This window comes from Podarcis filfolensis (assembly GCF_964270895.1).
Source record: "Podarcis filfolensis genome assembly, chromosome: 13".
Classification (NCBI taxonomy): domain Eukaryota; kingdom Metazoa; phylum Chordata; class Lepidosauria; order Squamata; family Lacertidae; genus Podarcis; species Podarcis filfolensis.
The window spans coordinates 52,910,229-52,935,575 of record NC_139615.1 but is presented as its reverse complement, the minus strand read 5'-3'; the positions used below and the strand labels follow the sequence as shown (position 1 = coordinate 52,935,575).

Here is a 25,347-nt window from a genome sequence, read left to right as displayed (position 1 = left end):
CCAGGACTGTGACGCTGGGATGAGGCAGACCAGTTCCTCCTACGGGGACTGCACGTTGACTGCCTTACAGACAGATAGGTACTGTAGATAGATAATTGGCAGATAGGTAGATAGATAATTAGAAAACGAAACGTTGCTGGCTCTCCTGAATGCAAAGTGAAATCCTAGAAAGGGGGGGGGGGGGGACTAAGCAGTTCTCTCTTCAGAGTTTGTCTTTTGGGCTTTGCACCTCACCATTCACCTCCTTCCCCTCCTTGGAGGAGCAGATGCAGCCATGCAGAATTAGCAGGTCTGTGCAGGTGACATGATTTACTCAGCTTGCAGAATCCTAGAAGCCAGAGCTTGGCAGAGAATGTTAGATACTTCCTCACACAAATAAAGATGCAGCCTTGACTATAGCAGGGATAGCCTTCTGGAAGTGGATATGCAGCTGGTTAGATATGCTGCAGGGCTTCAAAATGAGAACTCTTGGTTTCATGAACACTCCAGACCACACATTTTTCTCAAGTTTTCCCCATAATCCATGAGAACTAGGAACTTCCTTTAAGAGAGAGAGGGAAATTACCGTAAGGTCAAATTCCATGCCTTGGGGAAAAAGCTGGTGTAAGGAATCTACAGCTGCTGGCCCTGGGTGCCGGCCCCTTCCCACTCTCGCCCTGCGACGTCTCCAGTCCAAAGCCTGGTCTTCCTTCATTTTGCCAGCCAGTTATGTGCCTTTGCTTTGCCTTCTGATCCTCTTGTGTGGCTTTTCTTTTTAATCTTGAAATGTAAAGATTCAGACGTAACATCTACCACTCTCTCCTAAATAAATAAAGGCATAGGGGCTCTTACTTGCAGAGCAATCTTAGGCATGTCTACTCTGAAGTAAGTCCCACTGAGGTCCCTAGGACAAGCACATGGGATGGCAGCTTTTAATGCCTTTGCAGATCCACTTTGTCCCTCTTTCCCTCCCTCCCTCCCTCTCACGCACTTGTCATGGGCTGAGCTTTACAACAGTCACAGCCCACCTTCAGCAGACAAGAGCTCCTGAGGCAGCATTTTTAATGCAAATGAGGCAGAAGAAGGGAGTTACTGGCTGTATTATGAAAATCCACTGTTGGAGCAGGAAGGATTTGGGGAGACCTCCCATATTGTATACATGAAGGAAAGTCGGGACCATAGAATGGTAGAGTTGAAAGGGACACCCAGGAGTCATCTAGTGCAACCCCATGCAATGCAGGAATCACTGGCAGATGGCCACCCAAACTCTGCTAGGAAGATGATGGGAGCTGGTCTCCCTCCCAGTAGCAGATGGAGGGCTGCCCCACAGTTGTAGCTGGGGCACAGGGGAGGAAAACTCAAGGAACATCCATTTTTGCAGGGTAGGGGTTGAGTGATTCCCCCCTGCTGCCGCCGCCCAATGTTGTTGTGAAGGAGACAACCGAGCTTCTTTAAATTAACAGACTTGGGGGAGGGGGGAGAGGATGCCCCCGGTCCCCCCCCCCAGGTATTATCTGTGGAGAAGCCCCCTCTTTTAATCAGCAGTGTCTGTGTCTCTTTAAGATCACCAGGCTTTTAAAGATCACACAAGGGGTTAGAGGAAAATTACCCTTGACTCTTAACATGCTAATATAATCTTGAACCACATCTTCAGAACGGCAGCTAAAATTGCTTTTTAGATTAACATTTAATTATTAACAGGTCTCTCTCTCTCTCTCTCTCTCTCTCTCTCTCTCTCTCTCTCTCAGCTAGCAGGCTGCTCTCCCCCCCCCCCCGCCAAATATATTAGGCGGGTCTGATGGAGACATTTTCAAGTGAAGGTGGGAGGGAAGGAGGGTGACAGAGAGGAAGGTCAGCCATGCCTCCGACAGCCCCCCCCCCCCCGCGTGCTTTATTGCAAGCCGTTGGCAAGGTGCTAGTGAACTTTCCCTTTTGGGTTTTTTATTTTATATTTCCCATAATTTACAGAGGGGTGACCTTTCCCCAGATTAACTCATTCCACCACCCAAACTGTCAGCTTTGCTAATTGAGTCTCCACTCATTTTCCTTTTCAAGGTTGAGCATAAATTACACCGCAGTTTCCAGCATAGCAACCTGGGGGGAGGAGGGAGGGACACACCCCCACACACACCCACACACCCCACAAACACGCACAGTAATTCAGCAGTGACTAGCCTTGGAACATGTGAGGAAGGAACAGAGGGTCCTTCTGAACATGTGCAGAGTGCATTGCTATCCTTTCCCAGTGTTGCAGCTTGGAATGGGCTCAGGTGGAGTTGCCCCACGTGGTCTTGAATCCTCGAGCTTCTTGGGACGTTGTTGGGGTTTTTGAAGAGGACGTGAGGAGCTGAACAGTTGGTGCCCTTAAGATCATCAAAATGTAGAGCTGTAAGGGACCCCAGCGGTCATCTAATCCAACCCCCTGCTTAGGAAGGCCAGAACAGCCTGGCTTAGGAAAGTTGTTACAGGTTGGGTTTAACAATTGGGTGAGGAGCCTCCAAACTACTTTTTTGTGCTGACATTTGTTTCCTTGCAAATGGCTCTTGAGGAGCAGTTTTCCTGATCAAGCCAAAAAGAACATTTTGAGAAGACGGGGCAGATCCCTAGAATTCGGGTCATGTCGAGTTTGGTGAATTGCTGAGCCTGGCAGATGGGATTCCCCCGAATGTGAAGCTTTAACACTTGGCTGATGGTAAAAGCTAGACCTGACGAGGCTTAAAACAGACCAGAACTATTTTATGTGTTAAGGTTTTACCCTCCAAATGACATCCTCACAAGAACCCTGCTGGGTAGGATAAGCTCTGAGGGGGGGGGCCTGTCCCCCAGCAAGCTCCGTGGTGGAGCGGAGATTTGAACCCAGGAGTTCCCTGCCCTACTCCAGATTGCGACACCACACTGGCTCTTGTCTGGGGTCCAGATTCAGCCCTTGACCGTTCAGCTTACCAGGGGACGTGGAGCCAGTCTACCTCACAGGGTTGCTGGGGACTAACATGAACTTGTGAAATAACCATTGTGGGAAATGGTGTCAATGTTCCTGGCTGCTATATGTAATGACCTGTCTGTGCACCAACACTGTGCTAGTGCTGTACAGACAAGGGAACTTGGGGTCCAGGTCAGGGGAGGTAATAGTCCTTCTCTCTTCTGCCTCGGTCAGAGCCCTCCTGGATTCCTGTGTCCACTTCTGGGCTCCCCACTTGGAAGAAGGATGTGGACCAGCTGGAAGGTGTGCAGAGGAAGGCAACCAGGGGGATCAGTTATCTGGAAACTGAGCCTTACAAGGAACGGTTGAGGGAGTTGGAGATATTTAGCCCAGAGGAGAGAAGACTGAACGGTGACAGGATCACCATCTTCAAATACCTGAAGGGTTGTCACATGGAAGATGGAGCAAGCTCCAGGACCCAAACCAGTGGGTTGAAATAGCAAGAAAGAGATTATGGCTAAACATTAGGAAGAAATTTTTGACAGTGGGACAGACTCCCTCGGGTGGTGGTGGACTCTGATTCTTTGGAGGTTTATAAATAGAACTTAGATGGCCAACTGTCGGGAATGCTTCAGCTGTGATTTCTGCATTCCAGGGGGTTGGACTGGATGACCCTGTGCGGTCCCTTCCAACTCTACAATTATGTGATTCCGTGGAAGTTTATGGACCTTCTGCCAGATGGATTTAAAATTATGACTAAGAATAAAAATAAAAAACCAGGCAGAGGAAATGTTGTGTATCGGTGGAGATGTTTGAATGGTCTGAGGACCGATTTTGGTAATGAAGAAGGTCCTGCGGAGGGAGAAGGCATCATTCCAAAAAGGGACAGAGCTTGGAGAAAAGATAGCTGCCTTCCTGTCAGGTAAACAGAGGCAGCCAAAATGGCATGGTTGCCATGGATTGTGCCAGAGCAGGATGCCCAGCTTTTGACCTGCTGGGAGAACCTTTTGGGATTTTCTCCTGCGCCAGCCCTGCCAGGAGATGTGCAAGGGGATAGAAGTGCGGAAGGTTGTGCAGGAGAACATCCCAAAGAGGGGATTTGGCTCCCGTGTCAGTGAATGCTTTGGTACTACCATTTTCCTTTTTGTTTGCCAAGTTCTGTTGTAGCCCTGAGTGAAACTTGGTGCTGTCTGAATTGGGCACCTTGCTATTGGGCACCTCTGCTTTTGATGGGTTTTGGGGAACTCCTGAGCATATCAGTAGGGGGAGGGCACCAAATTTGGAAGATTTGCCCATGATGCACATCTTGGATTGAGAAGATGAATTGGGAGCCCTGCCTTTTCCTTTGAAGTCTTAAACCACCTGTCCTCGTGTGACTGGCAGGCGGATAGCCCTGCTCACTTGCCCAGGGGCCTGTGGGTGTCCTGAACGCGTCTCCTTCCGCAGCCCTGATTTTGATCCCTTCATCCCTAGAAGTCCAGTGTGCTCATTATCCATTGTGCCACGGAGCCACCTGTTTGGCCTGTTGAGATTGTGGCAGTTCCCAAATCTTCAGAAATCGTCTTTGGGTTGGTTAGCACTTCTCCAGCAGCCTCTCTGGCTCTGAACGTGTCTCTCTCCTCCGCTCTGGCCTCCACCCCCTTTCCCTTTTATCTCAGCCTTGCCGGGCAAGGCGGGAGAGAAGGGCATCGACAGCTGTGCGGCGCCTTATCTTGCCACGGGGACCTTCAGCGCTGGAGATAAGGCCCATCTTATCGCCTGCGGATGTCAGAAAAAGTGCCAAAGAGTTCTATCATTGGCGCATTAGATGTCGGCTGGGTTTTTTTCTTTTATTAAAAAAGTCACAAAGACCTTGGACTTATAAATAGCCTCGATTTTAACGATAGGCTTTCAAAATTAGCAGGCGTTAAGAGAAAAGGCTGTGAAATGGGAGCTGAAAAAAACAGTTGGTTGCCATAGGGTAACTTTTAGAAAGGCAGCTATTTTTAAAAACCGGAGAGTGGCGGATATTGAATGCATTGTGTTGTACCGTTGCTTTACGGGAAGCCTGAAGGCAAAAAGGTGCAGCTGATCTGTTTTGAGTTGGGAGGTGCGATTCAGACCCTCCACCATTGATGGTCGACAGAAAATGCCTCTTCTTGTCCAGAGAACCTGGGGTGGAACTCCCCCTCCCTCCCTTTCTGCCTCCTTGGATCCTTGGCCCCTTGCCCACATCCCATAATAAGTTTATGGAATGCAGTGCCACAAGCTGCTTGGTGACAGCCACTTGCCCAGAGAGCTGTAAAGCACACAGATCTCTGGAAGAGGAGGGAGGAAATGTCTGTCCGCAGGGACTTGCCATGTACAAGTGTCGTTCCCCCCTGCTTATGTGGGGGTTGCATTCTGGGCCCCTGCGCACATAAGTGAAATTGCATAATAGGGAGGGCGTGTGGGGAGGACATAGAGAGAGACTCGCCCTGGAAATCAGTCAGGCCGCTGCCTCCCTACCTGGGGGGGGGGGAACCTGAGCAAGTGGCGGCAGCGGCCACGGAGGGCGAGGGCCTAGAAAGGGGCCCAGCAGGGCCTTTGGTCTAGCGGCCTTTCGTGGAACCTCCATGTTCAGAATCGGTGTGCCTGTGAGTATGAGCTCCTGGGGATGAACCACAGAGGAGCCCTGTTTCCCGTGTGGCTTCCTAGGGGCACTTAGCTGATGACTGCGGAAGGGGGAAGGACCTGGCCTGATCCAGCCCTCCTGCAATGCACAGTTTTCCTTGCCCTTGAGTCCTGGGAGGGAGTTTTCTCTCCCCAACCCATTTCTGTAGGTGACCTGCTATATTCAGCCCAGATTCAGCACTTCCGATATATTTCAGGAAGCTGTTTGTTTGCCTGTTCTCTGTGCATTTGGACAGCTCTTAAGATACCATAAACAAATTTGGCATGGTGGTTCCTGAGATCAAGGGGCAGGTTTTAATTGTGCTCGGATAAGATTGGACACCATTTTGAATCAAGGCTGAACCTTTGAAAACAACATGGATTTTAACAATTGATGTCAAAACTGCATTATTTGTTCCTGAGCCATGGCTGCTGGTTCATTGCAAGAGGGGTCCTCCTCAGCCTTTTCTGAGCTGCACCTTGCAGGGCAGAGGGCCCCCCATTTCTCAATATGCCTGCCTCCCCCCTTCTCTCTCCCTCTGTAAAACAAAACCAGAAGGAGCTGTGGGCATTGGTGCTGACGGGCAGCGTGCCTTAGTGTGGCCCAGTGGTGGCTCCGGCCTCACCAGGGTGCTGGCCAGGGTGCAATAGAGATCTTGTACCTGTAGAACTGCCTCTTCTTGAGGTGGGCAGAAGATGCTCTAGGAGACAAGGGGACCAAAGCATCTCTCCAGGTTCAGGTGGTTTGAGGTTTTGTGGCTAATTAAGAGTGATGTGACCTTTTCTAGGAGAACCTGTCAGCGGAACTTATTGGGGAGGGCATGAGAAGGATGTTGGCGCCCGCGGCACCCTTTGCCTCTTTGCCTTGCCACGTGAGTTTAGTGACCCAGAGAAGGAAATGGGGATCCACAAATACAGTTGCTAACAAACGGTGACGGCTAGAAATTTAATTTTGTTCTGGAAGGACTTCCGGGGTGGCGCCATCGGCAATGGCGGACTCCCTCTGAACTGGAGGGACCAGCTCCGCGCGAAACGGGTCGTTTCCGCTACGGCGAAGCGGGGACCCTTTAAAAAATCACAGGCGGGTGAAGCCTGTGACCATGGGACTCGGCGGGCACCTTTAGCGCCCCCCCAACCCGCAAAGGAACCCATTAACGGGCTCCGAAGCGAAGAGGGGGATGTGGCGCGGTGCTGTGAGTCTACTGCTTTTTCCGTGGAGCGAAGCCGCATAGCCGTTGCCGGAGAGCGCTGCCTTTTTCCTGGGACAATTTGGCATTTAAAGAATCACCCGTGAGTACTTAAAACTCGAACAATTGGATTTTAAATAAGGACTGGCCAGTAGAGAGGAATTGGACTCAAAATTTACCTCAATTTGGTACTGAAACGGGAAGGTCTAAACAGGAAGTCAGCCTTCCGTTTCTTTGTAGTCAGAATAAAGCAAAGACAACGTAAACTAGAGCTTAGAAAATTACTTTTAAAGGATTGGCTTTCATCATTTAAAATCGTGGAACCCCCCTTCGGTAGCAGGAGAAGAAGGGGGATCTCTTTTTGGACTGTTTAAACCTGCAGAAGTGAGTTTAAAGTAAAGTAACTTTCCACCGTCCTGATCCTGGAGCGGAGTGTCAGGACTGACGTTTGAAGCTCATTGACCAGAGACAAATGTTTTTGACAGACAGCTAAAAGAAAAGTAACATAGTGATTCCATTGTTTCCTTTCGCATTTCAAAGGAACAAATATTGACTGAATATCTTAAAAAAGAAACTTTGTTGCTATTGTTCTTAAAAGAAAGAAGAAACAGAAGTTTTCCCCCTAGAGGGAGACTGTGAAATTGTAACCAACTTCAGGAGCTTGCAGCTGTTACAGATTACAATCGTGGGAAAGGACTTGTGACCTTGTAGGACAATGTTTTCAGAAGCTCGGTTGGGTGCTTTCTGTAAAATAAATGCCCTATTGGACCAGCTAAGCCAGAAGACGGATTTGATGACTAATGCGGCCAGAAATTTTGAACAGGCAGTAGGAAACTACATGGAGCCTACCCAGGAACTAAAACAGGAGTGTGCTATGGCAGCACAGATGAGAGAAGAGGATACTGCTGAATCCTGGGTGCCAGAAATGGAAGGAGTTGCGGCCCTGCAGGATTATGAGCCTTTGGATTTGATAAATGAATTTGGAAAAAACCAGATTTGGAAAGATAAAGTTTGGTTTGGTTTGGAAATGGGGGGTTGGACTGACCCTCCCATGCAGGGATCTTTGGACTTTCTGAGTCTGGTAATGGGCCGTCAGATGTTTGGAGCTGTGGGGGCTCTTAATTTTGGAAGGAATCTGAAACAGGTGTTTAAATATCACATGGAGTTTAGTCTGGACTATGGAAATGGGGCTGATCTGCTGAAAAGGGTCAAAAACATTACTAAGCTGGAGTTCCTACGAGTGAAAGGAAAATATGAAGAAGAGTCGCGGAAGGGACATGGAAGAGACTTGAGGGCCTCGGATATAAGGATACCAGGTTAATGCGCTAGATTAATGGGACAAAAAGGACTGACAAAATCCGGGAGCAGGAGGAAGGGACGCTGGATGAAGATTGGATTGTTTTACTTTTTTTTCTCTCTCATCATTAGGACTGTTTTAAAATAATTAATGAATGTTAGAAAAATGTTGAAATGGAACTACTTGGTTCTAGTAAAAATGTTTAAAGAAATAGGTTAATGATATGGTTATGAGAAGTTGGTAAAAATATGATTTAAGTTTTAAGTTTTAAGGTTTGCTATAAGACAAGATGAAAATAGATTAAGATAATGTAAGGACAAAATATTATGAACTATGGAAAGGATTTGCTGTGCTAATTATTAACCAGGATACAAGAAAGGGGAGGAGGAGGAGGTCAAAGAAAGAAGGTAATGAAAGTTAAAAATTTGAGAATGATGGATGTATTTTTTCTTTCTATTTTTCTGTTTTGTCTATTTTTTTCTGTTTTTTCTTTTTTATATAATTTTAAAAAACCTTTAATAAATATTACTTAAAAAAAATTAATTTTGTTCTGGAAAACCTGCTGGGAAGACTCTCAGAAAGGCAGTGTCTTGTGCTAGGATCAGCGTCATGTAGGTTGGATGCTTTTGAAAAACACCTGGTGCTCTTAAACTTTGCCTGTGTGGAGCAGAAAGCTCAAAAAGGCCGTCTCTTTTTCTGACTAGTGAAAGCATACAGTGGCTTCCCAATGCAGCCGTAATTTGTGGGTCCTTGGAGAGAAGCCTCCCTCCCTCCCTGGATCGTGAGGATCCCCAGGCTGCTGCGAGGATGGAGGCTGTATTTCTGCATGTAGAGAGCACCTCCATCACATTCGCTGCATCTCTGCTTTCAGAGTTTCATCAGAGGCAGTAAATGCTTCTGAGTAGTCATTGCAGGAACTGCAGGGAAGGAGAGTTGCTCTTCTGCTGGGGTCCTGCTTGCAGGTTTCCCATAATGAGCATGTGGCCGACCATGGTGAGAACAGGGTGCTGGAGTCTTGTCAGCCTTGTTCTGCAGGCTCTCTTTCTTCCTATCCATTGCAAGGGTGACCCTCTGCTGTTGTGCAGTTCTTTATTTCAGGTGAAACAGAAGGCCAGCAGTCCTTTTCCATCTGAGCCGAATACCCCAAATAGACCCAACTGGAGCCTGCTGCAAAGAGTTGTGGGAGCTGGGGGGGGGCTCCAGAGCATACCCCTTGTGGCTAGTGGCCATCAGTAGCCTTACCCTTTAAAAATCTGTTCAGTCCTCTTCTTAATCCATCCACACTTTGTGGCCATCCCGGCCTCCTGCTGCAGGGAGTTCCATAGTTTAACTATGTGCCGTGTAAAGAAGTCTTTTTTTCTGTTCCAAATCCTCCAGCCTTTCGCTCCCTTGGGCTGTTTTGCGTCCCAGTGGCCTGCTGGATGAGGGAACTGGTGGGAAGTGGAGTCAGCAGCAGCTGGAGGGGCTGCAAATGGGTCTCCAGCCTCCATCTCCACTTTCAGTGTCCATATTATAAAGCCCAGACAGCAAACTCTGGCTAAAGTGGGCAGGAAGAGAACTGTGTGCTGAGCATGGTCTCTTGCTCTGTCTCTGGCCAGAGCCAGCTTGGAACTCAATCTGGGGTGGTTGGGAATTAGTTCAAATGCAGATGAAGCTAACTAAGCTAATGTTAAGCATTTGAACAGATCAGCCTCAAAGTCTCATCAGCTGATTCAGGGCCTTGCAGGGTGCACCCTTCCCTTTCGAACAGTCCTCCTCAGATGACAGTCAATCAGGACAGCTGGCTTCTGTGCCCCATCTCGGCCCTCCCATGTGCAGACCACGATAGGTTGATGTTTGTGGGTGGGGGGTGTTTCTCATGCTGGATCTCCTGTAGGAATTAGGGATGCAGAAGGTTACAGTTTGTGCATTTGGGGTGGGATCCTAGAAGGGTCCCCAGGGGACATCTTGTCCTACCTCCAGAAAAGGAGGAATCTCAGCTAAAGCACAGGTGACAGGTGGCTGTTCAACCTCTGCTTAAAAATCCACCGCCTTCTGAGGGAGTCCATTCCACTGCCAAACACTTCTTACCCTCGGAAAGTTCTTCCTGGTGTTTAGCTGGAATCGCCTTTCTTGTAACTTGGCTCCATTGCTTCGCGTCTCCCCCCCCCCCCCGGAGTGGCAGAAAACACAGCCCTTCAGATATTTGAAGATGTGTTTTTATGTGTTTTTAGATTTCTGGATTTTGTCTGTGTTGCTTTAACTGATGTAAGCAACCTTGAGTCCTGGTTGGGGGAAAAACATGGAGTATAAATAAATGTTCTAATAATAACTCACCTGCAGCTTAAACTCCATGTTGGGAGATCCCATCTCTGCCCCATTTCGAGACACACAACCCCCACGGTTGGCCCAGTGCATTTTCCTGCAAAATCCAAGCAGCTTTTCAATTTTGAGGCAGTAGGGTAGGTCTGAAAGTGAGAGCATTTGCTGCCAGTCAGTGTTGACAGTACTGAGCTGAATAGACCAGTGGCCTGACTCAGTACAAAGCTTAGCCTGTTCCTAGTAGGTTTGCTCCTTCCATAGGTTTCATGGCAGCTCATGTCTGGCAGTGTACCTTGAGTTCATGCCGCAGAAGCTGCAGTGGACCCCTGGCAGGGGTGGGGGGAACATAGCAGATGGAGTAAACCAAATGCACAAGGTGCCCCGTTAAAGATGTGGTAGATCAGCCTGGCTAGTTGGTCTCCCGCCATTCTCTGGTCCACAGCCTCCAAAGCTCCCTCAGGCATTTCCTCCTCTGCCTCATACCAAGCCAGACCTTCATGACCTGGACCACCAGAAGAGCCCCTCTGGCTCGGGACAGCGGGGTCCCCTTCAGCACAGCCTCCTGTTCTCACGGTGGCCAGCCAGGTCCCTGTTGTGGGGAAGAGCCTCTGGCCTCCTTGGGCTTCCAGCAACTGGCATTCAGAAGCGTTGCTGCCGTAAAGCTAAAATTTGCATTTGTTGCTTTGCCCCCCTTTTTCTTTTTTTAAAAAAAAGATATTTATTGAGATTTTACAAAAACATAAGTTTACAAAATAGAAAAAAGTCACATAGGAAGAAAAAGATACAAAAAAGAAGACATAGAAAAATACATAAAAAAGAAAAAAGAAGAATAAAAATACAAAATACAAAAAACAAATAGATAACAAAGAATTAAAAACAAATCCATTTTTAGTAACTTTAAACTCATTAGCTTGTTTCCTTGACCTCCTCACACCTCCCCTTTTTGTATTCCCATTTAAATAGTCAGATCAGCAAATCCTTACCCTCTTTCATTTATCTTAACTCTATATCTTAACATATTATAACTCTATATTTTCATCCATTTATAAGTTCATTTTTGCATATTCTTATTAACTTTGTTGCTAATGCCACTTATTTTCAATCCAACATCATTTTAACATTCATTAATTTTACAGTGTTTCTGAAGGTAGTCTTTAAATTTCTTCCAGTCTTCTTCCACCACCTCTTCTCCCAGGTCTCGGATTCTGCCAGTCATTTCCGCCAATTCCATATAATCCATCACCTTCATCTGCCACTCTTCCAGGGTGGGTAACTCTTGTGTCTTCCAATACTTTGCAATCAGTATTCTTGCTGCTGTTGTTGCATACATAAAGAAATTTCTATCCTTCTTTGGCACCAATTGGCCGACTATGCCCAGGAGAAAGGCCTCTGGTTTCTTCAGGAAGGTATATTTAAATACCTTTTTCATTTCATTATATATCATCTCCCAGAAAGCCTTGATCTTTGGGCACGTCCACCAAAGGTGAAAGAATGTACCTTCATTTTCTTTGCATTTCCAACACTTATTATCGGGCAAATGATAGATTTTTGCAAGCTTGACTGGTGTCATGTACCACCTGTATATCATTTTCATAATATTCTCTCTTAAGGCATTACATGCCGTAAATTTCATACCGGTGGTCCACAACTGTTCCCAGTCAGCAAACATAATGTTGTGACCAATATCTTGTGCCCATTTGATCATAGCAGATTTAACCGTTTCATCCTGCGTATTCCATTTTAACAGCAAGTTATACATTCTTGAAAGTATCTTAGTTTTGGGATCTAACAGTTCTGTTTCCAATTTTGATTTTTCCACCTGGAGGCCAATTTTTTTATCCAAATTATAGGCCTCTCTTATTTGATAATAATGAAGCCAGTCTCGCACTTTATCTTTTAATTTCTCAAAACTCTGCAATTTCAATTTGTCTCCTCCTTGTTCCAATATTTCCCAATATTTCGGCCATTTGGCCTCCATATTGAGCTTTTTCTGAGCCTTCGCTTCCATTGGTGACAACCACCTTGGGGTTTTATTTTCCAGTAAATCTTTGTATCTTATCCAGACATTGAACAATGCTTTCCTGACAATATGGTTTTTAAATGCTTTATGTGCTTTAACCTTGTCGTACCACAAATATGCATGCCATCCAAAAACGTTGTTAAAACCTTCTAGGTCCAAAATGTCTGTGTTCTCAAGAAGCAGCCAGTCTTTCAACCAGCAGAATGCTGCTGATTCATAGTAAAGTTTAAGGTCTGGCAGGGCAAATCCACCTCTTTCCTTTGCATCAGTTAATATATTAAATTTTATTCTAGGCTTCTTGCCCTGCCAGACAAATCTGGAAATGTCTCTCTGCCACTTCTTGAAACAGTCCATCTTGTCCAAAATTTGCAATGATTGAAACAAAAATAACATTTTTGGCAATACATTCATCTTTATAGCTGCAATTCGACCCAACAGGGAAAGCTTCAAATTTGACCATATTTCCAAATCTTTTTTCACTTCTATCCAACATTTCTCATAGTTATCTTTAAATAAATTTAGATTCTTAGCAGTCATATTAACCCCCAAATATTTTACTTTCTTAACTAATGTTAAACTTGTCTCCTTCTGAAACCTCTCTTTCTCAATTGGTGTAAAATTTTTCTCAAGGACTTTAGTTTTTGACTTGTTGAACTTAAATCCTGCCACATGACCAAATTCTTGAATCAATTCTAATACTCTTTTCGTACTAGATTCTGGCTCCTGTAACGTCAAAACTAGGTCATCTGCAAAAGCTTTCAATTTGTCCCCCTTTTTCTCTGGGGCTCCTGGAAGGCTGCCCCTACGTGCCCTTGGTCTGCAATAGGGTCCCTCCAGGCAGAACTGCATGGAAAGAGACCCTGATGCTTCCTTGCACTCACATGGTTGCTGAGCAGTTTTGGGTCTGTCTGTGCATGCTCCATGACATCACAGCAGATGAGCCAATCCGATGGGGAGCCTGGCAGGCCCCCGTGCAAACCAGCTTGACCTTGTTACCATACGGATATAAGAGGCAACTGGTTTTGCGTTAACCTGCACCCTGTCTTCAGTTCCAGGAGTGGGTCACCTCTCAGGTTTGAGGTCTGTCATAATGTAGCACGTCACTCTTTGTGTGATGAGGAAAATAGGAAGCTGCAGTTCTAAGAGTTTTCGCTTCCCAGAGTTTCTTCCCCAGCCGCCTTTGCTCCGGCTTCTCCAGGTGGCAGCGTTGGTCTCCGGGGAGAGGAGGGCTGCCTGTGGATTTGCCAGGAGGATTAACACAAAGCGCCAGGCGGGCAGGGAGGGCCAGCAGCAGCACCCTCCTGCCAGAGACCCAGATGGCGAGTACCTGTTGGCTGGTCATCAAGAGCTGGAGGAGACGGCAGGTGGGATGAGGCTTAGGACAAGGAGGGCGGGCGAGGGATTGGAGCAGCGCCATGGCTGTGCAGGAGAAGCGCTGCGGAAAGGGGACGGGCGGACGCCTTTATTTCAGGGAGCATCTCAGCTCTGCAAATAAAGAACGCTGTATCTGTCTACTCCAGGGCTATTGTTATTGCTATTTATTTACATTCTGCCTTTTCCCCAGACTGGGACTCCAGGCAGCTTATGGATAAAAATGCAAAAACGGAGAGAAAACTGGGAAAGCTAAAAACATAGAAAGGATAATAATTTTAAAAAGCAATTACAACAATAATTTAAAAATGTTTTATTTTTACACACACGCACACCAGAACAATTGGACAAAGCAGCAGTGGCCTGACCCAGTCTTGATACTTAAAATTATTATTATGGTCACTTTCCCTCCCCCCTATGGTCCCCGGGCTGGGTGCAACCTTAAAAGACAGTAATAAAGGCAAGTTTAAAGCTGCTTACAGTCACAGAAATAGGGTGGATTGTGAAAATCTGTATCTCCAAATGTCCAATGCCAGGGTAAAGAGGCACATCTTCTGCATTTGCCAGGAACTGCATAATGACAATGCACCTCTGGGGGGCAGAAGTTCTTCAGCTGAGGGGCCACCACAGAGAAGGCCCTCCACTCGCAGGCCACCACTCCCTGCCACTTCTCAGGGTGGAGGAAGTACTAGGAGGTCCCCCTCTGCCGATGGCAGCACCCAAGTGGGTCTGTAGGGAAGGAGGGGGTCTTTCAGATATTGGAGGCCTGAGTTGTTTAGGGCTTTGGACGTTAACGTGAGCACCTTGAATTGGGCCCAGAAATGAACTGGCAACCAGTGCAGCTCGTTTAAATCGGGCGTTATGTGGATCTAAACAACACCGGCTGGTAATCTGACAGCTGCATTTTGGACCCATGAAAGTTTCTGAGTTGTCTGCAAGGGTAGCCCACATAGAGCGCATTGGCCTCCCCACCCTTTGGGAGCGACCAGGGATTGAGCCCAGGACCTTGGAAATGCTTTGGTGGAGCACTGGCTTCTCATTCTGCTGGGAGGGGCTGGCTGTGTTCAGGACACAGGAACCACCCGAGAATTGGAAACTGTGGACCTAGTCCAGGTGCAGCCCCATGGCACAGCCCCACTGTGGCTCAGCCATGCCTGGGGAGTGGCAGCAGGAGCCACAAGGAACCTTGTGTGGCCTCGGTCTTCTCTCTGGGAACTCACTTGTGGGCCTAGTGTGACGTGCAAACTGGGAGTGTCAGGATACCTTAAGTGAGAGGAACATAGGCCCCTTCCTGCAAAATCTGCAGCACATGCATCCCTCTAGCTGGTTTTTTGCACCTTGCATGAATTGCATCTGATTGCGCCCTAAAAACCCCACCTCCTGCCTTCCTTGTGGCTTTTGTTGTTGTGGAGTTTAGCTGCTTCCCAGCGCTCTAGCGGCTTGCTAGCTCCCTGTATGACCAGGCCAAGGTTGTAATCCTGGCATTGTGGAGGTGAGCAGCTGGCTGGCTTATCAGTCAAGTGTATTCAATTCCCAAATAAGCCCTGCTCTGTTCTCGGATGTGTGCGCGTATATGTATTTTCTTCTCTCCAACTACATAATTTCTGACTGATTGTGATATCATATTTTAAAATTACCAGAAATCAAAGCTGGGAAATGGATATCGCTGCTTTTTACCACGAGCTGCATTAACAAGGGACATATAACGAATGCTCCTTTCTCTGTGTCTCGCTCCTTTTCTTAAAGACAGTAATAGGAGAAAATTGGTTTTGAAACAGAATAAAAGTCCCTTTCAGAGGAAAATCACTTCTTTCAAGGTACCTTTGCAGAAAGTAAAATAGTCAGTGATGAAAGGTGGTTGTGTGATTGTCTTCTGCTTTTAGAGAGAGTCTGCTACAGATGGGGAAATACAAGATTGGGATAATTACATGGTAATGAACTCTTGTTGTGAAATTAGCATCTTAAGAAAAATAGTGGAAAAGGCTTTTATTCATGAATACTTCATTACTAGGAGGAAAGTGGACCAATTTGGCAACTCCAGGCACCTGTTCAGGATTAAATAACTTTTCTCTCGGCGCACCTTTCCCTCGCAAGTGTAGCATGTTTTTGCCGAACTTTTTGGCTGAAGGAGAAATGGATCCTTTGAGGCGGTCCGGAAAGGGACAGCAGAAGCAGCCTAGTCAGCCCAACTGGCCCTGTGGGAATGGCTTCAGAAAGGTGCAAACACTTCTGTGGTTTTTGAAAAATACCAGAAATCAAGTCAGGTTTCCCTACGCACAAGGAGCAGTTGTTCAAACTTTGGCACACCACATGTGCTGTGTGCCTTGATTGCTTACAAGAACGGGCAGAGGGGGGAAATGTATACTTGTAAAAACTGTTTAGGAATAAAAAAAAATGTACATTTTGGAACTGGTTTGATTTCTCCTTTTTGTGAGTGTTTTGCTTTTCAATATTTTTACATTTTGGTTTTCTACATCTTGGTTTTTCTACATCTTGCTGTTTCTCCACTAGCTGAGTTTTTAGCTACTCATTCTTTTTTACTTTTTCAATGAAATCTGATATAATATGCACACATTTATAAGTGGCACCAGTGTGACCTGGTTTTGATGCAGGGACTTGAACCTCCCTCCCCACAGGACAAGAACCCACAAGCAGGATTTGTGTTGAGAAACAAAAGATTGCCTCTGTTGTTCTTATAATAAACCGCAAAGTGTCTAAGTGCGTGCTGCTGTGCAGCAACTGAGTTTTAAAAAACTATTTTAAAGCCTGCATATATACAGTCATTTAAAAATAAATACTTTTACCATTCTTATTATTTTTAAACTCACTAGCTACCTTTTTTGCCATTGCAATCCAAAGCAACTCGCAACAATATGTAGATAACATACATTAAAACCATCACAAAACAAAAGCGTAGAAAAATAGAAAACACATTCATGGTTTTAAAAGGCAGGATTAAAATATCCTACCCATCCAAGGGGCCACAGGTAGTTAAAATACCAAAGCTCTGGTGAAAATGAAACGTTTTTGCCTGGTGCCAAAAGATGCGTAATGATGGCGCCAGGAGGGCCTCTCTAGGGAGAGCATTCCACAAGTGGGGAGCCATCACGGAGAAGGCCCCATTCTCGTGTTGCTAGCTCTGGACCTCCCATAGAGGAATGCGGGAGGGACAAAGGGCAGAATAAACAGCAAGAAGCAGCAAAGGTTGCAGGCAGCATAAAAACCTGTTTGAGCCCAAGCCTGTGCTGAGCTGGCTACAGCAGCAAGCCAGAGACATGAAGTGCTGCCTCTGAACATGTGTGCAGAGACCCTTCAGTTGTTGTTTCATTCCATTATGAGATCTGGGTGGGTGGCGTGCTTTGAAAATGTATTTTTCTTCCTTCCTTGGTTTTAAATGTACCCATCTGGTTTTTTGCTTGCAAGTTGCCTTAGAACTGTAGAGGTGGAAGGGGCCTCGAGGGTCACTCAGTCCAACCCCCTGCAATGCCTTGAGTTGCCATTGGTAAGAAAAGGTGGCCCATAAATTTACTGTGTGATAGCAGCCCTTGTTAAGGGAAGGTGTCTCTTGGGGTAGGCGGCCTCTCTGGCTGACCGCTCATGGCTGCCCTGCCTGCCTGCCCCCTGTTTGAAGGCCAGAGTTCCCTCCTGAGGTTGCCTTTTCTCTCTTGGGGGACGAGTCACGAGGCAGCAAAGGACACAAGTCTGTTTGGAAGGGAGGAGGACGATCCGCAGGGAGGCTGAGAGCGAGCAATTCCTTGCTGTCCATGCTAATTTATCAGCCTGGAGAGGAGACGGCCAGCCATTTCCGCTCACGCCTGTCGGCTGCGTTCAGGGGGAAGGACGTTGGGCTAAATCGTGCTGACATAACCATTAACCAGTTCACTCCAGTCAGAGGGGACAGACGGTGTGCAGTCTCCCACTTCATGGGCTGTGATGAGGAAATGTCCCTGGGGGGAATCGTGCCGGGGCAAAACGCCAGAGCAGGAGGGAACTTCCCTGCCTTTCTCCAGCACCCTTCCTTGCGCTTCTGGGCGGGACGAGGGCCGGCCATGGCCCCTTCTGGGCTCCCACCTGCAGAAACATCCCAGGAGGGGTGACCTTGAGCCTGGCCAGCCAGCAGCCGCCCCATTTTGGCCAGGCACTTTCCTCGAGGACCGCTGGCTGTTTTGTTTGCTTTCCATGCAAATGGAGTTGGCGCAGCATGGGATTGCAACTGCTTTCCCTCAGCTTTATTAATTTGAAATTTTGTCTGCACAACAATCTTCTTTTAAAAGTAACCAGAAGTTTACTTACATTCAGTTCACAGTAGGTTCCCTGAAGGCAGGCTTTAGCTTGTAGTTACAGAAGGGAGTGTGGGTTCATCCCATATGGGGATTGAGCCCATGTACTGCTGGCTGAGAGCCAGCAGACAGCAAAGGGCATCAGGATGGAATAAAGTGAAGAAGAAGAAGAAGAAGGGAAGATGGATGTGTGACCAGCCCTTTTATGGGGTCTCCCAGGGTCACGCCCATCTACTTGGTCACATGTAGGAGGAGGATGCTCCAGACAGGTGTGACAGAAAGTCCTCCTGGCTGGAGTAACATCCCCCTGTGGGTCTACTCTGGACAAACAGGAAATGTTGTATTTGACTGCCTTCTGTGATGTTACATCCCACGCAATTTAGGTTTTCTTTTTGTTTCCCTTACCACCACTCTGAGATTTTAAGGGCCTGCCTTAGTTCCACCTGTGTAATTTCTCCTGGGGACGTTTTGCTCGCAGCCTTGGGGAAATGGTGCCTGCTTCCATTTGGCATATCCAAAGGAGGAGATTTGGTGCGGGGCAGAGGGAAAGGAGTAGCTGCAGGTCTTGCACCTGTTCTTCTGGCTTCGTCCCTGTTCCGCTCCGCCCATCCCTCCAGCATTTCTCAGGAGGTTGCTTCTAATTAGCAGCCCAAAAAGGTTAAAATGAATTGTTTGAAAGTCACCCGGAGCAGAGCAGGACACTGTTTTATTCCAGTTCCCTCTGCAGTCAGAATTGATGGTGAGGAAAAGGATTTGCACACAAGCTGCTCCTGCGCCTGCCATGCTGAGGGAGCTAGAAAGCCGCAAGGGTGGGAATCCAGACTGAAGGATCAGGAAGAAAGGGGTGGAGATCCGCTGCAGGGTTTAATCTGAGCCCAGGACAAAGAGCTGATCTTTACATGGACAGCAGTCACGTAGGACCCTGATATTTGGGACTTCACTGCTTGCAGATTAACAGGCTGCATTTTTTTAAAAATGGCCCCCTTTGGGGAAGGTGGTACAACTAGGGCAGGGGTAGGCAACCTAAGGCCCGGGGGCCGGATGTGGCCCAGTCGCCTTCTCAATCCAGCTCACGGACGGTCCAGGAATCAGCATGTTTTTACATGAGTAGAATGTGTCATTTTATTTAAAATGCATCTCTGGGTTATTTGTGGGGCCTGCCTGGTGTTTTTACATGAGTAGAACGTGTGCTTTTATTTAAAATGCATCTCTGGGTTATTTGTGGGGAATAGGAATTCGTTCATTCCCCCTCCCCTCCCAAAAAAAATATAGTCCGGCCCACCACATGGTCTGAGGGATGGTGGACCGACCCACGGCTGAAAAAGGTTGCTGACACCTGAACTAGGGGGTTAACATTAAAGGGCAAAGAGCAGCAACCATTTAGTTATCTGTGTGTGTATGGTGGGGCACCATTTATTTTGTCTTTTTACCTTGGGCACTAAAATGTTTTGAGCTGTCTTGTGTTCTTGGTGGTTAAAGAAAACATACACGGAGAGAGACAGCATCCCTGCATTTAGAAATGAGCAGCTAAGGGAGGAAGGCTGTAGCTCCAACTTTAACCATTACCTGCTAATTTTCTAAGTGTAAGGATTATTTTATTGTTAAAAAAAATGAGAGGGAATCTAAACATGCAATTCCCCACCTACAATCATGGTAGTAAAGTTCCAAGAAATAGTGCACAGTTGTTCTAAAGAGAGGAAAATCTGCTCCAAACCTATTTATGATGCCTGGGCTTAGACCAGGAATATGTTAGGGAAGATCACATAGCTATCTATCTAGATCAAAGGCCAATTAAAAAAACAAAACCTCATATTTCAAAAATGCCCATCCTATGAAGTGTCCCTTAAGAACAACTTTTAAAAATGCAATCTGAATATGATACAGTCCAAACATTTTCAGTCATAATATTTTAAAATAAAATCCATGAATTTTTATCTAAGATATCTAGATAAAAGTCCGTTTTTCCATTTAAAAGAAGTAGTGTGACTTTTGAAGTTAACTGTACATCAATATTTTGTATGTTTGTTGCACTGGTTAATATTTAGACCAAGATGGGGGAACCTGTGACACACACCTCATCTCCCACCCCCCTGAGCCAACATGCCAAATGGTCAGAAATGGTGGGAGGTGCATCCAGCAGCGTCTAGAAAGTCACAGGTTTCTCACCCCTAATTTAGCCCCTGAGGTGTTTACTTTCTGGGCCATGGGAAATCCGGCTCTGGCTGCTCCTGGGTTCCAGTGAGGCTTTCTGGAGCAACAAACCAGACATCTTAATTCTTGCAGCAGGCAACAAGTATGCATGCCTCTTGGGTGATTTGCATGAATCCGGATGTTGGAAGGCTAATTTTAAGTCAGTCCACCTGGAAACAAGTGGAGGCAGTAGGGAAAGAGGGGGACTTGTGCCTTTCCTCAGAGACAGCCAGGCTCCGGCTCTCCTGAGACCAAGAGGCAGCCTTCCTGATCAGAGAACCTTCCAGGCATATGCTGAGTTCTTGCAAGCTGCCTGATGGTTTAAGCCGACCTCCCCTTCTTTCTTCTCCCCACATTTGCTTGCTGCTCCCTAGGTAGGCCAGCCTTTCCTCCAGCAGCCAGAGATCTGTGTGTGATGTGATATATGCATCCTGACAAGCAGCTGTCAGTGGATTTCAGCATGGAAGCATAATGGAACAGAAACCTCCTCTCGGAAGGACACTGCCTGCTCCTTGTACATTGCCAGCCGACCTTTTTCCTGCGCCCGGTTGCAGTGGCAAGGCCATTCCAGACGTCACTCAGGGTGGGGAGGAACGAAGCATAATTTATGCCATGCGCTGCATTTCCCAAAGGATAGTGCTGTGTGCTGAGCTCCAAAGGAGCAAATCGTTGGCTTTGGCCTCTTTCCCCTCGCCTTGACTTTGATCATCTGGATTTCGAGGGCAGCCTGAGATGGGGCAGCTGAAAGCTCCTGAGCCCGCATTCCCCTTTTGCCAGAGGGAGGGTGGAGCGAATGCTGCATGCTGGGGGGAAGCATTTGCTACTTTTTGGGTGGAGGGGGGACATCCAGTGTGAGTTGAGTGTTTTCTAAAACTTGGGGAAAGTTTTGTGTTTTGTTTGTTCCCATCAGGTGTTGCTGGTAAAACTTGCCCTGTTGGGAGGACTGTCCTATCAAACAAATACAAGGATTCTTTGGTTGTGATTTCTGCATTGCAAGGGGTTGGACTCTGGGGTCCCTTCCAAGCAGACAGTTTTAGGATTCTGTCATCTGCTGGGAAAAGAGCCCACATTTGTGCCACTTCAGCTTTTATTGATGCTTCTGGGGTTATTTGGGGGGGGGGCTTGGTGTTCCTACCCACCCAGAAGGAAGTGATAGAAAACCACTTTTGGAAAACTTCCATAGTTGACTTTCTGTCGTGTCCTTGGATCAGCCTGCTGAGTCCTCCATGGTGCACACATTTAAATTGTAATGCTCAGACCATTCTGGAAGTCACTCAGGGCTAGGACAGAAGGCAGTGGGGTGGGGGCGGGGTGATTAAGCATAAGTAATTTAAATAATGTTGCCAAGACTGTCCAGATTCTGCACCAAGAAAAACAATAATAAAGCTGGATTCAGCAAACTGTGTGCATTATGCAAATTAGGCAACTATGCACAATATGTCTTATTTGGTGTAATTTATTTTCCTCTCTGCCATTCTGCATACATTATTCTGGCTTTGTTAGTCATGGGTAGGGCCTCAGAAATTCCCTAGAAATATCATTCAGCAACTTCTGTTGTTTTGAGGCTTCTGGCAGTATCTCCCTCGTCCTTTCAAGCACATCTCTGCCACCATAAGGCCTATGTCCTTCGTTTGTCTTGAATTCAGCTGCCTGGTGCTGCACTCTGAGCTATTCTGTTTAGCAATCTTCTTATTGACTCAGTTTGCAAGGTCCTCTGAAGTGGGAGAATCACACAACTTAGTCTGCATTCACACAGCAGTTTATTCCACAATATTTCCCTCTTAATTTCTGCATTATATTTGAACTTTCATGCAACTTAAAAGCCACTTCCATAAATTTAGCAGAATATAGTGCAAGTTTAGTGCTCATTTCAGTGTTATTTCCAACAGATTTTTTTACTGGAAACAAATTACATGGGAATGAGTGCTAAACTTTCACTATATTACGCCATATTTCTGAAAGTAGCTTTTACATTGTTTGGAAGCTCAAATATCTCATGAAAGGTAATAGCTAGGGAAACATGAAAGTGGAAATAAACTGTTGTGTGGATGCAATCTGCATTTTTCCTAGGCTGTCTGTGATGTCTGTTATTACTGACTAGTGAGGTTCTAGGGGTCTTAGTGGACCACAAGCTGAACATGAGGCAACAGTGTGATGCAGCAGCAAAAAAAGCTAATGCTATTCTAGCCTGCATCAACAAAAGTCTAGTGTCCTGATCAGTGGAAGTAATAGTCCCACTCTCTTCTGCCTTGGTCAAAACACACCTGGAATACGTTGTCCAATTCTGGATGTCACAATTTAAGAAGGATGTTGACAAGCTGGAAGGTGTGCAGAGGAGGGCAACCAGAATGATCAAGGGTCTGGAAACCAAGCCTTAGGAGGAATGGTTGTGGGAGCTGGGTCTGTTTAGCCTGGAAAGACTGAGGGGAGATGTCTAAAGGGTTGTCCCATGGAAGATGTAGCAAGCTTGTTTTCTCCTTCTCTGGAGGGCAGGACCAGAACCAATGACTTCAAGTTACAAGAAAGGAGATTCAGAATCAACATCAGGAAAAACTTTCTGAGGGTAGGAGCTGTTCAACAGTGGAATGGGCTTCCTCCGGGGGGGGGGGGCTCTCCTTCCTTGGAGGTTGGATGGCCATCTGTCAGGGATGCTTTAGTTGAGATTCCCTCATTGCAGGGGGTTGGACTAGATAATTCCATGATGCGATGACTCCCTCCAGTTTTGCTGACTGACGCTCTTCCGTCTTTTTGGGTCCCCCGCAGCGCACTCTGGATTGACGCCACTGGAGCCTTTTCCCTGCCACCAGTCATGTTGGCCTGCCTGCAGAGGACACAGAACCCGCCCAGCCAGCACCTCACCTGCCCAAACAAGGCCCTGGAGCCACGCAAGTGTGAGTAGACCCCCTCGCTGGTTCTTCTGCGGACTTGACGCACAACTGCCTTCACACAAACCAAAGCTGGTGTTAGTCGTAACGATTCCCATTGTGGGACACTTTCCAAGGTGTGCCTCTGTGGCCACATCTGCACCATGTGGGTTAAATCGCTGTGGAACCATTTCCAATAGCTGCAGCTTCCCCCCAAAAGTTTTGGAGCTGCGGTGTGTTGGGGGTGCCAAGAGTTGTTGGGAATGCGCACCCCCCCACACACACACTTAACAGAGATTGATTGTGAAGCCTCCCTGGGAATTGTAGTTCTGGGAGGGAAATTGCTGGGACAGTTATCCCCTAACAACTCCCAGCACCCTTGACAAACTACACCTTCCAGAATTCTTTGGGGGAAGCTTAAAGTGGCGTTGTAATGTTTCAGATGTATGGTTTGAAGGGAGCTCAGCCCGTGTGGCCAAGGAATGGCCAGGGATAAAGGGGGAGATCTAGGTCCCTAGAGCGGAGGAGAGAGTGGAAAGTGGGTGGGTGCTCAGGGGTAGCCTGCAGTCTGGGGGCCATGGCAATCGGCCTAGTTTCCTCCCCCAGCAAAAGTGCAGCCATTGGTGGCATGGGAGCGGCACTCTCTCCATCCCACGAGGGTTCTGGGCTGTTGCTATTTTGGCTCAGCATCCCTTTGCTGGTTGGTGGGGGCTGGGAGCAGGGAGCCGTTTGACTGGAGTGGGTGGGGTGGGGGTCGCGCTCTTCTGAGTCATGTCACATGGAGAAACACTGCCCCCTGAGTGAGCTTGACCAGGGTTTGGCGTGGAGAAGGATCCCTGGGCTGAGAGCAAATGCAAGGGTGGCAGTCGGAATGAGAGAGAGAGAGAGAGAGAGAGAGAGAGAGAGAGAGAGAGAGAGAGAGGAGAGACTGTGCTTTCTCTGAGCAGGGAGAACGGCTGGCCCTTCCTGCTTCCCCTTGATGCTGTCTGGCCATATTGAAAAGTATATTTATTTAGCAAATAAGAAGAAGAGGAAGGGCAGGTGGGAAGTGGACACGGGAGCTGGGCTTGGATGGGTGGGGGAAGTGGGTTCCCGTGGCTGGGCAGTGCCCCGTGGCTGGGGTGGGGAGCACCCTTTGCTGCCGTGCTGCGACTTGGGTGCTTGCCAGCCAGGGCCCCATGCAGCCAACGCCCCGAAGGAATTGCTTCCTGCCTCCCCTTCCTTTTTATTTCCTTCTCAGGCCCCTGTAATTATTTCTCTGGGTTTTGCTGTGACTCTGCGGCTCCTGATGAGTTGGCCTTTCAGATAAGCCGTAAACTAGTTACATTAAAATAGGTTCCGAAAGGTCACTCATCAAAGCACCTGTTCCTTGCGGTCTTTGTCTCTCCATCCAAAGCTGTGATTAAATGTCTATTTAATGAGCCCGGCTGAGGCAGGCTGCGGTGACCTCTCTGGCTGCAAAGGCGCATTAAGAGTCTCAAGTGATGAATGTGTGTTTTTAAACCGGAGGGCTGGGTGTTGGGGGTTCCCCCCTCCCCTGTCTTGCATCAGGAGCCCTCTCTCCTCTTCTCCCTTCAAGTGTTTGCCGTGTTCCAGGCCTGGAGATGAACATTTCTGCTGCTTTGATCACTGAGACCCAGCATGGGTTTCTCAAAAACAAATCATGCCAGACAAATCTCATTTCTTTTTTTGACAGAGTTACAACCTTGGTGGATCAGGGGAATGATGTGACGTCATGTATCTTGATTTCACTAAGGCTTTTGACAAAGTCCCCCAGGATATTCTTGCAGAGAAGCTGATTGAATGGTGGCCTGCACAGCATTTGAGGAACTGGACTTGCAGTCCTTCCTCCCCGTCCTCTGATGAACGGTTGTTGGGGTAATCGGAAAAGATGGCTCTTCTTAGAACTAGGCACGATTTAGAAGCGACTCTGATTACTTAATTTGCTCCTGAGTATCTCGGCAATTATCTTTATGGGCCTTATTTCTTGTCCTCTGGCGTCGTTTCCGTCAATATTAAATGAGCCCACCTCGCAGCGTGGCAGCGGCTGGCCTGCCACCACCACAGAATCCTATTATCCTGCCTGTGCTGCTGAATAATTTTTGTATTAATTTCACATCAAAGGTGAGCCTGTTAATGTTGGCCTCCCGCCTGTGCTGGAAGGCACAGGGGATGTTGGCATTTCTGAGGCTCTTCCTCTGCCTTTCTCCTCCTGCTGTGGACACGCTGGCTGGCTGGCTGGCTGCCCTGGGGGGCTGTCAACAAGCACCCCTCTCTCTTCCCAGTTTTCCTTCTCCCGTTTCTCCT

At 47.3% G+C, this 25,347-nt stretch overlaps 1 protein-coding gene across 1 annotated transcript in view; it reads left to right on the top strand.

Moving 5' to 3' along the window:
• The window catches only part of FAM222A (family with sequence similarity 222 member A), an 87,869-nt gene that overhangs the window by 28,990 nt on the left and 33,532 nt on the right, over positions 1 to 25,347 (top strand). The window contains exon 2 of the mRNA XM_083583898.1: positions 22,940 to 23,067. Coding sequence (XP_083440024.1) covers positions 22,986 to 23,067 — 82 coding nt within the window. The 5' untranslated portion in view covers positions 22,940 to 22,985. The remainder of the gene's footprint in view (positions 1 to 22,939; positions 23,068 to 25,347) is intronic.